This window comes from Lithobates pipiens, unplaced genomic scaffold, assembly GCF_037356315.1.
Source record: "Lithobates pipiens isolate NorthernLeopardFrog02 unplaced genomic scaffold, aLitPip1_a1.2 Scaffold_22, whole genome shotgun sequence".
Taxonomy (NCBI): Eukaryota; Metazoa; Chordata; class Amphibia; order Anura; family Ranidae; genus Lithobates; species Lithobates pipiens.
The window spans coordinates 104,467,149-104,479,094 of NW_027507784.1; the positions used below are offsets into that span (position 1 = coordinate 104,467,149).

An 11,946-nucleotide genomic window follows, 5' to 3' on the forward strand; every position below is an offset into this window, starting at 1 on the left:
GAGAACTTATGCATTTTTTAAAATTAAAACTTCCGGATCCCCCCCCAAAAAAAATTTTTTGTTCAGACCTTCCTTTCTAGCCCAGCATTGATGAAAGGGGCCCATGTAAGCCCCAAAATATGTTGCATGTTTTTTTTTTTTTTTTAAATGGATTACTGTAAAAAAAATATATCTGGACTGTCAATACCTTGGCACTAGCTTTACCTTACCCATCAAAAAATGTATTTTGTTTTCTTTACCATACAACTTGACGAGTATTATACCAAATCTATCAATACGCCAAACAGCACAGAGACAAGCCTCAAACCTTCTGGTACAAAGTAATTTGGGGTGATGAATTGAAAATTTAGCTTTTTGGCCACAACCATAAACGCTACATTGGGAGAGAAGTCAACAAGGCCTATGATGAAACTTACACCATTCCTACTCTGAAGCACAGAGGTGGATCGCTGATGTTTTGGGGATGTGCGAGCTAAAAAAAAAAAAAAAAAGCTCAAAAGGAAATTCGGTCAAAACAGATAACGAGATGAATGCAGAATGTTATCAAAAAATACTGGAGGAACATTTGCATTCATCAGCCAGGAAACTGCCCATGGGACGTACCTGGACATTCCAACATGACAATGATGCAAAACACAAGGCCAAGTCGACCTGTCATTGGCTACAGCAGAATAAAGTGAAAGGTTCTAGAGTGGCCATCTCAGTCTCCTGACCTCAATATCATAGAGCTACGCTAGGGAGATCTCAAATGTGCAGTTCATGCAAGACAGCCCAAGAATTTACAGGAACTGGAGCCTTTTTTGCCACGAGGAATGGGCAGCTTTACCATCTGAGAAGATAAAGAGCCTCATCCACAAATACCACAAAAGACTTCAAGCTGTCATTGATGTTAAAGGGGGCAATACACGGTATTAAGAACTGGGGTATGTAAACTTTTGATCAGGGGTCATTTGGGTAGTTTCTGTTGTCATTATGATTTAAAAATAGTAAAAAACAAACACAGTTGATTGATAATAAATGGCTTCAGCCAAACACTAACCATGAGTGAAGGAAAAGTTTTTGTGTTATTCATATTCTGTGGAAAATGGCCAAAAAAAAAAAAATATCACAAATTCTGCCAGGGTATGTAAACTTATGAGCACAACTGTATCTGATCACTTGCTTTAGCCCTGTTTCACGCTGAAGGCGCTTTTCATGCATTTTAGCTCTAAAAATAGTGCCTTGAAAAAGAGTCTCTCATGCGTTCCCAGTGTGAAAGCCTGAGTGCTTTCACACTGGGGTGGTGCGCTTGCAGGACGGGAAAAAAAGTCCTGCAAGCAGCATCTTTAGGGTGGTGTATACACCGCTCCTAAATTGCTCCCGCCATTGAAATCAATGGGCAGTGCTGCCAAAGTGCCTGCAAAGCGCTTCAGCAGCGTCATTTTTCAGGTGCTGTTATCCCCCACTCCCACCTGCCCAGCGCCGGTGACACGTTGCTCAAACTTGCGGCGCTTTACCGCTAACGCTCGGAGGGGGGGTTTGAGTGTGAAAGTAGCCTCATGGATATGTTGTTTGAAAGTGTTTGCATTACTACCTGAAAACTTTTGTATATTACCCTCCCATTTTTGGGAGGTCTGGGGTTATAGTATGGTTATGTAACTTTTATTTGTGAAAAATGATTCAACATATAGAAATCTAAAAGGAAGCAATATTACTAATCGCCTCCTCTTACATTATGCACCTGTCAAAAAACCTTGATGTCTTTACTCCTCATCTCTCTGATCATTGCTATGAACCCCAAAACTCAACATTCGTGAAATGAAATACACACACACCTAGAAATGTACCTTGTTGCTAGTGACTGGCTACTTAAAGTGGCTGTAAAACCCTTTATAACCACTTTAAAATTAAAGGCAAGCCTATAATTAGACTTGCCTGTAGCTGCACTGGATATCTCCTAAACCTGCACGGTTTAGGAGATATCCCTGTATTTGGATGTGCCAACCTCATGTGGCACATGTGCACTTAAGCCAACTGAAGCAATCGCAGTACATGCCGTTGCTTCAGTTGTACTGTGTCATTCGCTATGACTCCCGCCAATCACAGCGCCGGAGTCGCGATACCCGGAAGCAAGCCCCGGGCGACATGTTGGGAAGACGAGGATGGCCGCGGGGGATTTGTCCTCAGGTAAATAAATCATGATGAGCTAGTATGCTATGCATACTAGCTCATTATGCCTTTATCTTGCAGGGTGTGTTTTTAATTTTTTTTTTGCAGGAGGGTTTACTTCCTCTTTAAGCGCAGCACCTATACTGTATTGCCCTACCCCTGGAAGGAACAGAATTTCGTGGGTGCTGTAGTAAAGTTTAGGAAGACAGGAGCGATGGTGCGAAGTAAGGACACCAGAGGGAGTAGGACTCTGGGAAGTTTTATTTACAGTAGAGGATAAGTTCACCTTTTCAAAAAAATAAATAAATGCACTTTTTTTTTTTGCAGGTAAAAAAAGAAAAAATGCATTTATTTTTTGGGGGACAAACACTGCACCCGCAATCAGCAAATGATGGGTGCAATGCAGGGCTATTGCAGACTGTGTAAGCCATCTACTCATACTGCGCATGGGCAGGCAGTTACATACAGACAGGAAGAATAAATGAACTACCTAGAGCGCTCAACAGCGTCCTGGTAGTTCATTGAAAACTACAAGCTGCAAAGCCTGTCAGTACTTGTAGTTTCCCATTCACAGAACTCTGAATGAATGAAGTGGCCAGGTAAGCAGAGAATAGGGGTATAAAGGGTGAACTTATCCTTTAATGAAAACTATGCAGGCATGTAGCCTTTGCCCTGACCCTTGTTTTACTCCCAAGTGATTCAATGACCTCAAACACATGCACAGAATGAAAATTCTAAATTTACAAACTTAAATTGGCTACAAAAGCAGTGAGACCAGGATGATAGCCCTGGAGCCAATACAAAATGTATTGAGCAATAAATCTCACAGCTTTCTTTTGTATGGCTAATGAAATATTCTGTTTAGAAGTCGTAACTGCGTCTGGCTCATGCGCACTGGGCACTTAGTGGCGGTGCATGACATCCCAGCATTGTTGTGCCCAAAAATGTCAGCTCAGACACACTCTTCAGCCCCACTGCCAGCAGCCTGTAAAACGAATTGAGAGGCTGAAAGCTGTTGAAGGTGGATGATGCACTGAGTGGTACTAATGTTAAAGAACAAGTTTACCTTTTAACAAAAAATTTGCGGGGGGCAGTACATTTGTAACATGTTACAAAAGGTGAACTTATCCTGTAAGGGCAGTATGCACAGGGACTAATGTTTCTGTTTACAGGCTGCCTGCAGTGGGGCTGGATAGTGGTGTGCCAGTGTCTTCCGCCTGCATCAAAATTCAGAAATGTGCATAAGGACTTAGTTTTTCCCTGCAGGGAAAAACTCTATAAGAATTAATGGTTTAAAAAAAAAAATAATAATAAATAAATAAAATAAAGTATATCTAACCTCATATTTATTTCATGTCACCATAAACTTTTAACAAACTTAATTGAAGCAAACAGACTACCAAGTAAAAACATGCAGTTTTGCTAGTGATTAAACACCTGATTAAGACAAACAACGTGTGTCCCCCATACCTGACCCATCCGCAGTGACTGAGCTTGCATTAATCCCAGAAAGACCGAACAGTGGACATTCTCTGTCTGTGTTCACATGACCCCACTTGTGGCATTTGATACACCTGACGTTGCGAACCTGAGGAAATAAAAAAGTAATGCAGGAAAAATAGTACAATTTAAACATAAAAACATGATTTTTTTTTCTCCCCTCTTTCAAATTTCAACGGGCGCTGAGGCCCATACACCATGAATGGGAAGTTTGATTATGCAGTTTGAATTGTCTGGTGATGTGTGCAGGTTACTCAATTGGGGAAACAGCGGCTGCATGGACACAGCCCCTCTAATTTTGCATGGATGAGCGGTCTCGAACGCAGATATTATTTAAGGATATTATGACAGAGCTCTCCTACCTGCGTTAATTAGGCAGATAATACATTGCAGAACACTGGAGTATTTACTGTGCCCAGAAGAGGCCAGACCACGTTACAAATGACACAACAAACAACTGTATCATTCTGCCACACAGGGTCATTCTTGAAGCTGTCATAAAAGCACAAAATTACTTACCTGTATGCCAAAGGGCTGATCTCTGATATTCATGTCATCTTTAGCATACCTGTAATAAAAAATAAATGCCTATCTGTAGAGAACAGTAAATATTCTAACCATGATTAACAATTGGCAGTATTGTAAATGTTAGTTAGAGCACGCAAATCTCTCAAAAGACGCATGCAATCCATAGCAGTGCTCCCAATGCATGCTAGGGTTCCTCACATCGGTTCAAACGTCACAACAGGATGTGGGGGGACAAAAGAATGCAGAAGACATGAGGCAAATAATTGACAAATACAGATGTACTGAACATCCGATACTGCCAGGGAGCAGGAAAGCAGAGGAGTTTGCAGACAAAAATCAGTTTACATGTTCTTTTAAATTGTTGGCTTTGTTTGCAATAGGGTCACTTTATATTTACTTTTTTTTCATTGCCGACCTGAAAATGCAGGCTGCCTGGCTATATCATTTCAATTATTTTCTGGGCCACAAAAAACAAGCATGAACAAAAAATAAGAAAAGAGGGGCATATTCTAATGACACTTAAAAAAAAATCTAAAGCAATCAATTTTAGGCAACTCAAGTGATATTAAAGTGTTTGTATTCATTCAAAAGTGTGTTTAAAGCACTGTCTTCTAAATGTAAATCATCTTAAAAACAGTTGACTAGAACTGAAGGAAATTGAGTCTTAAACAGGATTATGCTATTGGCTCCTTATGATCTTTTCACATAACCCATCTACAATCTCTGCGAAGAGGTTCCTTATATCCATAGCCTTCATCATTGCTGCAAACATTATCTTGCTAAAGTTTTTTTCTGACTAGCTTTTAAATTAAGACCACGTTGGGTGTATTCTTATCAGGCGGTGAAGGAATACTCACTATTTCTCTGAAAGAATTTGAACACAGAAGTTTTTCTGGATTTCTTTATGTTTTTGTTGGGACTTATATTCCTTTTCAGTTCTTTCTGGTATTTATATTGCCAGCAGTATTTGTGTATATTACTTGTGTATATCCACTAATGGCACATTGCACTTTATTTGTATACCCAATGTTAGTTGTCTGAGTTTATTCACCATTCAACAGTTTGTCTAGTTCAGCCTTTCTCAACCTTTTCAACACAGAGAAACCCTTGAAATAGTTCTCTGGTCTCTGGGAACCCCTGCTAAAAATTAGAAATCTACAACTCATGATACATTAGTGTGATGGTCAGCGGGATGAATGGTCCTTCCATTTGTGGTCAATGGGAAGAATTACCCCCTTACAGGTAGCTAAAAAGATCAATGGTGTGAGTGGGAACTTATCTGAGAGGCAGAAATTTGTCCAATGCTGAAGGAACTCCTAGCAACCTCTGGAGGAACCCTAGGGTTACACGGAACCCTGGTTGAGAATCACTGGTCTAGTTAATCATATATTGCTCTAGAGTGCCCTCTACACTTTTTTCTACTAGTTTCTTGAGTATCACAATTACTTAATTAGGGGCGCAGCCAATTTTTTTACATTTGTTTATCCCACTATTGTAATTAGGTTGGCATGGAGTACACCCACTTTTTTTCAGTTTTCTGCATATGTCTTCCTCCTGATTTCATTATGCAAACCCCCTTCATAAAACCCTATACCTCCCTTGCCGATCATCAAACTTCAGCCTGCCCAGGGAGGTGCATTGTGCGCTCTATTCTGACTGAAGCCACAGAACAAACTAGGTAATACCTGGAAACATTCATGGAGAATAATGGCCTATAGTGCCAGGTTTCAGTCCTACTCTAATAGCTCTGTGCTCCAATATTAACACAGGCTACATCTGATCTGCCTGGCAGCATTACCTGACATATGAAGATTAGCAAGAGTGTTAAATTGAGTTCTATGGGAGGGATTTTGTTTAGTAAGGTCAGGGGGAGAAAATTTGTGCCAATCTGATTGGAAAGAAATTTGTAGGCTGCTATTTCTGAACGACTTGGCCATCTCACTAATCCAGAACAAGTATGCATCCAACGAAGTCAACCTGCTGATACTGGTTCCATATTAAGACTCAAAAAAACTAAAGTCAATTTAAGCAGCCATGCAACCAGCATTTCAGGTCAGGGATTGCATATTTTATATTCCTGTCAACAAAGGTTCTATTCCTCAAATTCTACTTGTCTGACTACAAATGGCAAGCTTCTGCATTTAATATTCTCATTATTATTATTCTTATTATACAGGATTTATATAGCGCCGACAGTTTACGCAGAGCTTTACAACATTAGGGCAGACGTTACAATACAAGACAGAGGGAATCAGAGGGCCCTACTTGTTAGAGCTTACAATCCAATATGAATATGGAATATATAAGTTCAGGACTTCTGACTTTTCAACAGTACAGCTTCTGTGTAGTGGACACTTTGTTGGTTTTGTGTGCAGAAAAATGTAGTTAAATTAAAACCAGATAAAACGTTCCTTACTTTTCTCGAGGTGCCATCTTCTGCCATTCAAATTTGTATTCAGTTGTCTCACCTTCCTGTGAAAGGAAAAAAAAAAAAAAAAAAAAAAAAATTACCTGGAAATTCATTACTATTGACAAAGTAATAACAAACCAAAAATGTTTACAAGGCTAACTCCACCCCTTCAGAGTATGTTACATGTTATACCCATTTGCAGGGTGTAACATGGTGGCAAGCTGACCGGCCCCACCTCCAAACTGCCCCTCCAACAACCTGCAGGGTTTTTTTTCTCTCCGGGGGCAGCTGTGTAAAGATCTCTGTGTGCAGAGATCTACAGAAAGAAAGTCAGCAGGAGCCGTGCATTACACCAGAACCGGACACTAATCATTGCACTGATTGAGCTTGCAATGTTTTACAGGCTCATTTGAAAAAAAATAAAAAGTAATGAATGCACATTTTTTTCTGCAAACATTGGTATATTTATTTTTTTGCAAAAAGGTAGACTTAGCTTTCAAAGCTTAAATTCATTGCTTGCCCTGTTATTTATCGACAATTCTGTTAATACAATGCATTGGCATTTTCCGATACCCCCTTTGTCTCTTTTTATACATATTCAGTTTGCTGGGTGACACCATCTACTTTTTATTTTATTTTTTATTCAGTGGTCCTCCATCAACCTTATGGATCCACCTAAACAAACAAACAAAAAAAAAAAAAACTAACCGTCTATGGCCAGCCTAATATGTGGATTTTACAGGCTAGCCGAATCATAGAACAGAGCTGGTACAGAATTTACACACACATCGGAAAGAAATAATGACACAAATAGCAAAATTTTCGTTAGCACCAAAAGGGGAAAAAAGTAAATGGGTGCTATGCTATATGAAACAGAGATGAGCCGTCTTTTATACCAAGGAATAGCTCTGCATAGTCTGTAATCCAACAGTGACACCAAGAGGTTATCATAAAGATCTGCAACCCAAATGAACCATCGACACCCGGTCGAAAACGCCTCACTATATGTTGGAGTGCTGCAAGAATGTATTTTCCAAGTTAATGTTTAAATGGGGGGGGGGGAAATACATAATATTTAGATTGTTATAAATGAAGAAATTGCTCATAAGTGCCCATTGTCAGACCAGGTGGGGTATACCCAAGATAATGCAAAAACAGGATTTCAGGAAAAAAAATTATTTACACACTTGATAATAATATAATAATAATATTATTAATTTAGGTCTAGCGGGGTTGGAAGGTACCATCAGACACCTTTTGATGCCCATCACTCCACTGATACTATATACTAAATTTTTTATTTCCCATTATAAGTTTACTTTAATTAGATCTATAAAAGCAGAGTCACAAATAACCCAAATGTATTACTATAAATTACATGCCAATTGTCTATCTATACCATAAAATGCAGAACAAAGACACACAGTAATAGAAAACAGTCTCGTTTATCAAAGTGTTTTAAAGGCTCAAGATTTTTTTTTACCATCATGCATTCTATGCATGAAAGTAAAAAACCTGTGTGCCGCAGGCCCTCCAAATATTCACTCATCTCAATCCAACGATGTGCAAGAGAGTGGAGCTTCTCTAGTCTCTCGTTCCTTATTGGCTGAGACAGCAGTGGGAGCCATTGGCTATTGTCAATGACAGCCAATGAGCCATTGAGGAGAGAGAGGGGGTGGGGTCAAGCTGTGGCTCTGTGTGCCTTAAGGAGGCATAGAGCAGGCCTCAGGAACAAGCATGCACCAGTACCCCCAAAGCAAGCAGCTTGCTATTGGGAGCACTGGATGAAGAGGAGGAGCCACAAGCCAACGGGGGAGGACCGGAGCCCCTCTCTGCAAACCACTGCACAGAGCAAGTAAGCATGGCAGGTTTGTAATTTTTTTTTCTAAAATTAACCTCTAACGTCAAGGCCATGACAATTGCTGTGATGGAATGTAGCTTTTCTGAAAATATACTTTCCAATTAACAACTATTCATATTCTTTTTTTTACCCCCATATTGGTGTTTACATTCTCTGAATTTCCTTTCCCACCACTCTCTTTCACAGTTAATAAAATGGTGTCAGCCCCGATTCAGGCCATACTTTCTCTCCACTGTCACGGTTTATTGCCCTTTTTTTTTTTTTTTTTTTTAAACTCTTGCCTACTTTCTTTTCACACAGTTATAAATTTATTGTCTTACCACTCTTGCTTATTTTCTGAACATTGTTCTTTTAGAAGTCTAAATTCTACTGTATATCAACTTCTGGTTTATTATAGTATCATCTGCGATCATTCTTCCCCTTGTACATGTATACTATATTAAGATGTCAATGGTTTCTATTTTTTTTCCTTCTTTTTATATTTTAAAATGGTCAAAATTTCATGATCCAACTCATATGTTTAGTGTTGTCCTAAGAGTTTGTGGACCATGTCTACTTCCTACCTCCTATACTTGCTTTATTTCCATGTTTATACCTGTAATATTCTCTTTGAAAATAAATATATTGAAGCATAAGGAAGGAAAAAAAAAAAAAAAAAGGGTACAGTAAGCACTATCGTATGTCAACTGCTTTGCTTACCTCTTTTATTTCTTTATTGATGACCCACGGGAGGAGGGAAGACACAAGATATATAAAAAAAAAAAAAAAAAAAAAAAAAAAAGCAATTAATTTAAATAAATAAATATGATGGCACAAATGTCACCCTCATCAATTTTCTGAATTAAAATGAAAAATACACATTCAAAATAAAATAATACATTACCTAACATAATATATGGCTTATTTTAAATTCTGTCTGATCACTTCTTGCACATTAGCTCTTGCCCCCTTGATTGTACAGAAATTCTTTATGGTAAGGCACATAGAAGAGAGTTTTCTGGCTAAGAAATGTAACTGCAGTCATGTTTAAGGCTGGGTTCACACCATTTCAAATAAGATGCGGGTTTCTCCACATCCAATTCACATGACAGGAGATTGTGACCGTATGCAGTCTGTTCACACATCTCCAGAGTGAATGGCACAGGAGTCCTGTGCGTCTTCTGGTCTGTTTCAGGTCTGAATTCAGCCAAAAATTTGGACTGAAATTGGACCAGAATCGGTGAACGAGATGCGCCGGACTCCTGGGAGCCGCTCCGTTCTTCAGTGTGAGCCCAGCCTTAAAATTTGGTTGACAGATTCACTTTAAAAAGTGTTTGTAAACCGACACACACAAATGCCCATACCGATGTAAGAAATATCCCTATAAATACAAGCAGCAAGCACGGAATATTTAAAAATTGCTCCTAAACATTTTTTTCCCCTATGTTTTTTTTTTTTTTTTTAGAAACTATTATTTGGACATTGTTTTGCACAGTATGACCTTTATTATCTGAGGTCCAACTCCTTCAGCAAGTGCGCCTTCCTAAAGGTGGTGGTCAGTGAACACAGTGGGATCACACTGAGTGTGGATTATACACTTGGGTTAAAATCTGGCGCAGGTTTTTTTTTTTTTTTTTTTTTTTTTTTTTTTTTTTTAGGTTAGAAGCCGATTGGCTTCTAAGTTTGCACTCTTCAGTTTTAGTAAATCAACCCCACTGTGTTGTGAACTTTATGGGAACACTTTGGAGAAGGTGGCACAGTCATCCTGATGATAAATGTACTCTATAACAGCACAAAATATTTGTAGATCACGATTAGGTAGTTTGCTCAAATATATTTTAAATATTTTTAGGTTTTACATAGAGTGCTGCTTATTTGTGGAGAGAATATATTATATTATATATATATATATATATATATCTCACTTTATTTACATGTTTTTGGTGTTAATTCTAATTTAAAGTGATTATAAATGATCTCCTTGTAAGACAGCCCATTCAGTTTAAAATAATAATATAAATGAAAGGCAAAACATCTGTGTATAGATATTAAAAACATTATAAATACCTTTTTTTCCCCTTAAAGCGGTTCTTCACCCTAAAGGGGAAGTTCCACTAATCTGATCCCTCCCCCCTCCGGTGCCACAATTGGCACCTTTCAGGGGGGAGGGGGGTGCAGTTACCTGGATAATACAGGTATCTGCACCCACTTCCGGGACAGACCGCCGCAGATGCGCCGCCCCCCCGTTGTGTTCTGGGAAACACACAGTTCCCAGGACACAGCGGGGGATCTGAAGAGACGCGCAATGCGACTCGCGCATGCACAGTAGGGAACCGGGCAGTGAAGCCGACATGCTTCACTTCCCGATTCCCTGACAGAGGATGGCGGTGGGGGCAGCAGCGAGACGAGCGATCGCTCGTCATCTGCTGCCGACATCGCTGGACCCTGGGACAGGTAAGCGTCCATTTATTAAAAGTCAGCAGCTGCAATATTAGTAGCTGCTGGCTTTTAATATTTTTTTTTTTTTAGGTGCAGAACCACTTTAAGTGATCACATTACCTCTGTTCTCAGCTGAATAAGAGCTGGGGGAGGAGAAGCAACAGCAGGGGGGGGGGGGGTAGGTGGTCGTGTCTGGACAAGTCTGATCATTGGAGGAGAGCAGGCAGAGTTCACAGCATAGCTAGAGAACTGACCAAAAAGTGTGCTCTCCTGCTTAGTGTGGTCAGTTTTTAATAGAAAAAGCAGACCACCACCAGGGATTTCACACAAAGGAAGCAATACAAAGAGAACAGGAAACATTCTCATACAAGTACATGGTTCAGCAGGCACAAATCAGCAATATGAACTGCTGGGGTAAAACACTTTAAGGCCTCTTGCACATGATACTCCTGTTCAAGCATCTATTTTTTCAGACAGGGTTTTTTTTTTTTGTTTTTTTTATGCATTTTTCACGTAAATGCATTCATGCAAATTTCCACGCATGGGCAGAAGCTTGTTCTCATGATCAATGGACAACCCGTGTGAACGTTCGCGCAAATGCGAGCATGAGGCATAAATTACTGATCAAAAATGCAGGTTTTTCCAATTTTTATTTTACTGAAGAATACTCGGCGCTTGTTTATGTGCCTGTGTGCATAGGCACATTACAATGAATGGGCTGTATTTTAGCTCAGTAAAAAAAACAAAGCTGTACTGAGCATCATCAAGCTGCAGTGTGTAAGAGGCCTAAGGCCGGATTCACACAAATGCATTTTTATTGCATTTTACAGATTTGCACTACAGTCCATTTAACATGGTTTCCTATGGAACACGTTCTGTAGTGCAAATCTGCAAAATGCAAAAAACACTAAAAATGCATAGGTGTGAATCCAGCCTAATGCCCTGTACACACGGTCGGACATTCCGACGACAAAATCAGTCGGATTTTTTCAGACAGATTTTGGCCCAAACTTGTCTAGCATACACACAGTCAAACAAAGTTGTTGGAAAATCCGATCGTTCAGAACGAGGCGACGTAAAC

General features: G+C 39.5%; 1 protein-coding gene across 1 annotated transcript in view; it reads right to left on the reverse strand.

Annotated features, from left to right (window-relative positions):
* The window catches only part of CIRSR (corepressor of RBPJ and splicing regulator), a 52,779-nt gene extending 46,128 nt beyond the window's left edge, over nt 1–6,651 (reverse strand). The window contains exons 1-3 of the mRNA XM_077448037.1: nt 6,593–6,651; nt 4,168–4,216; nt 3,619–3,736 (exon numbers count right to left, since the gene is read on the reverse strand). Coding sequence (XP_077304163.1) covers nt 3,619–3,736; nt 4,168–4,216; nt 6,593–6,609 — 184 coding nt within the window. The 5' untranslated portion in view covers nt 6,610–6,651. The remainder of the gene's footprint in view (nt 1–3,618; nt 3,737–4,167; nt 4,217–6,592) is intronic.
* Between the last annotated feature and the right edge of the window lie 5,295 nt (nt 6,652–11,946).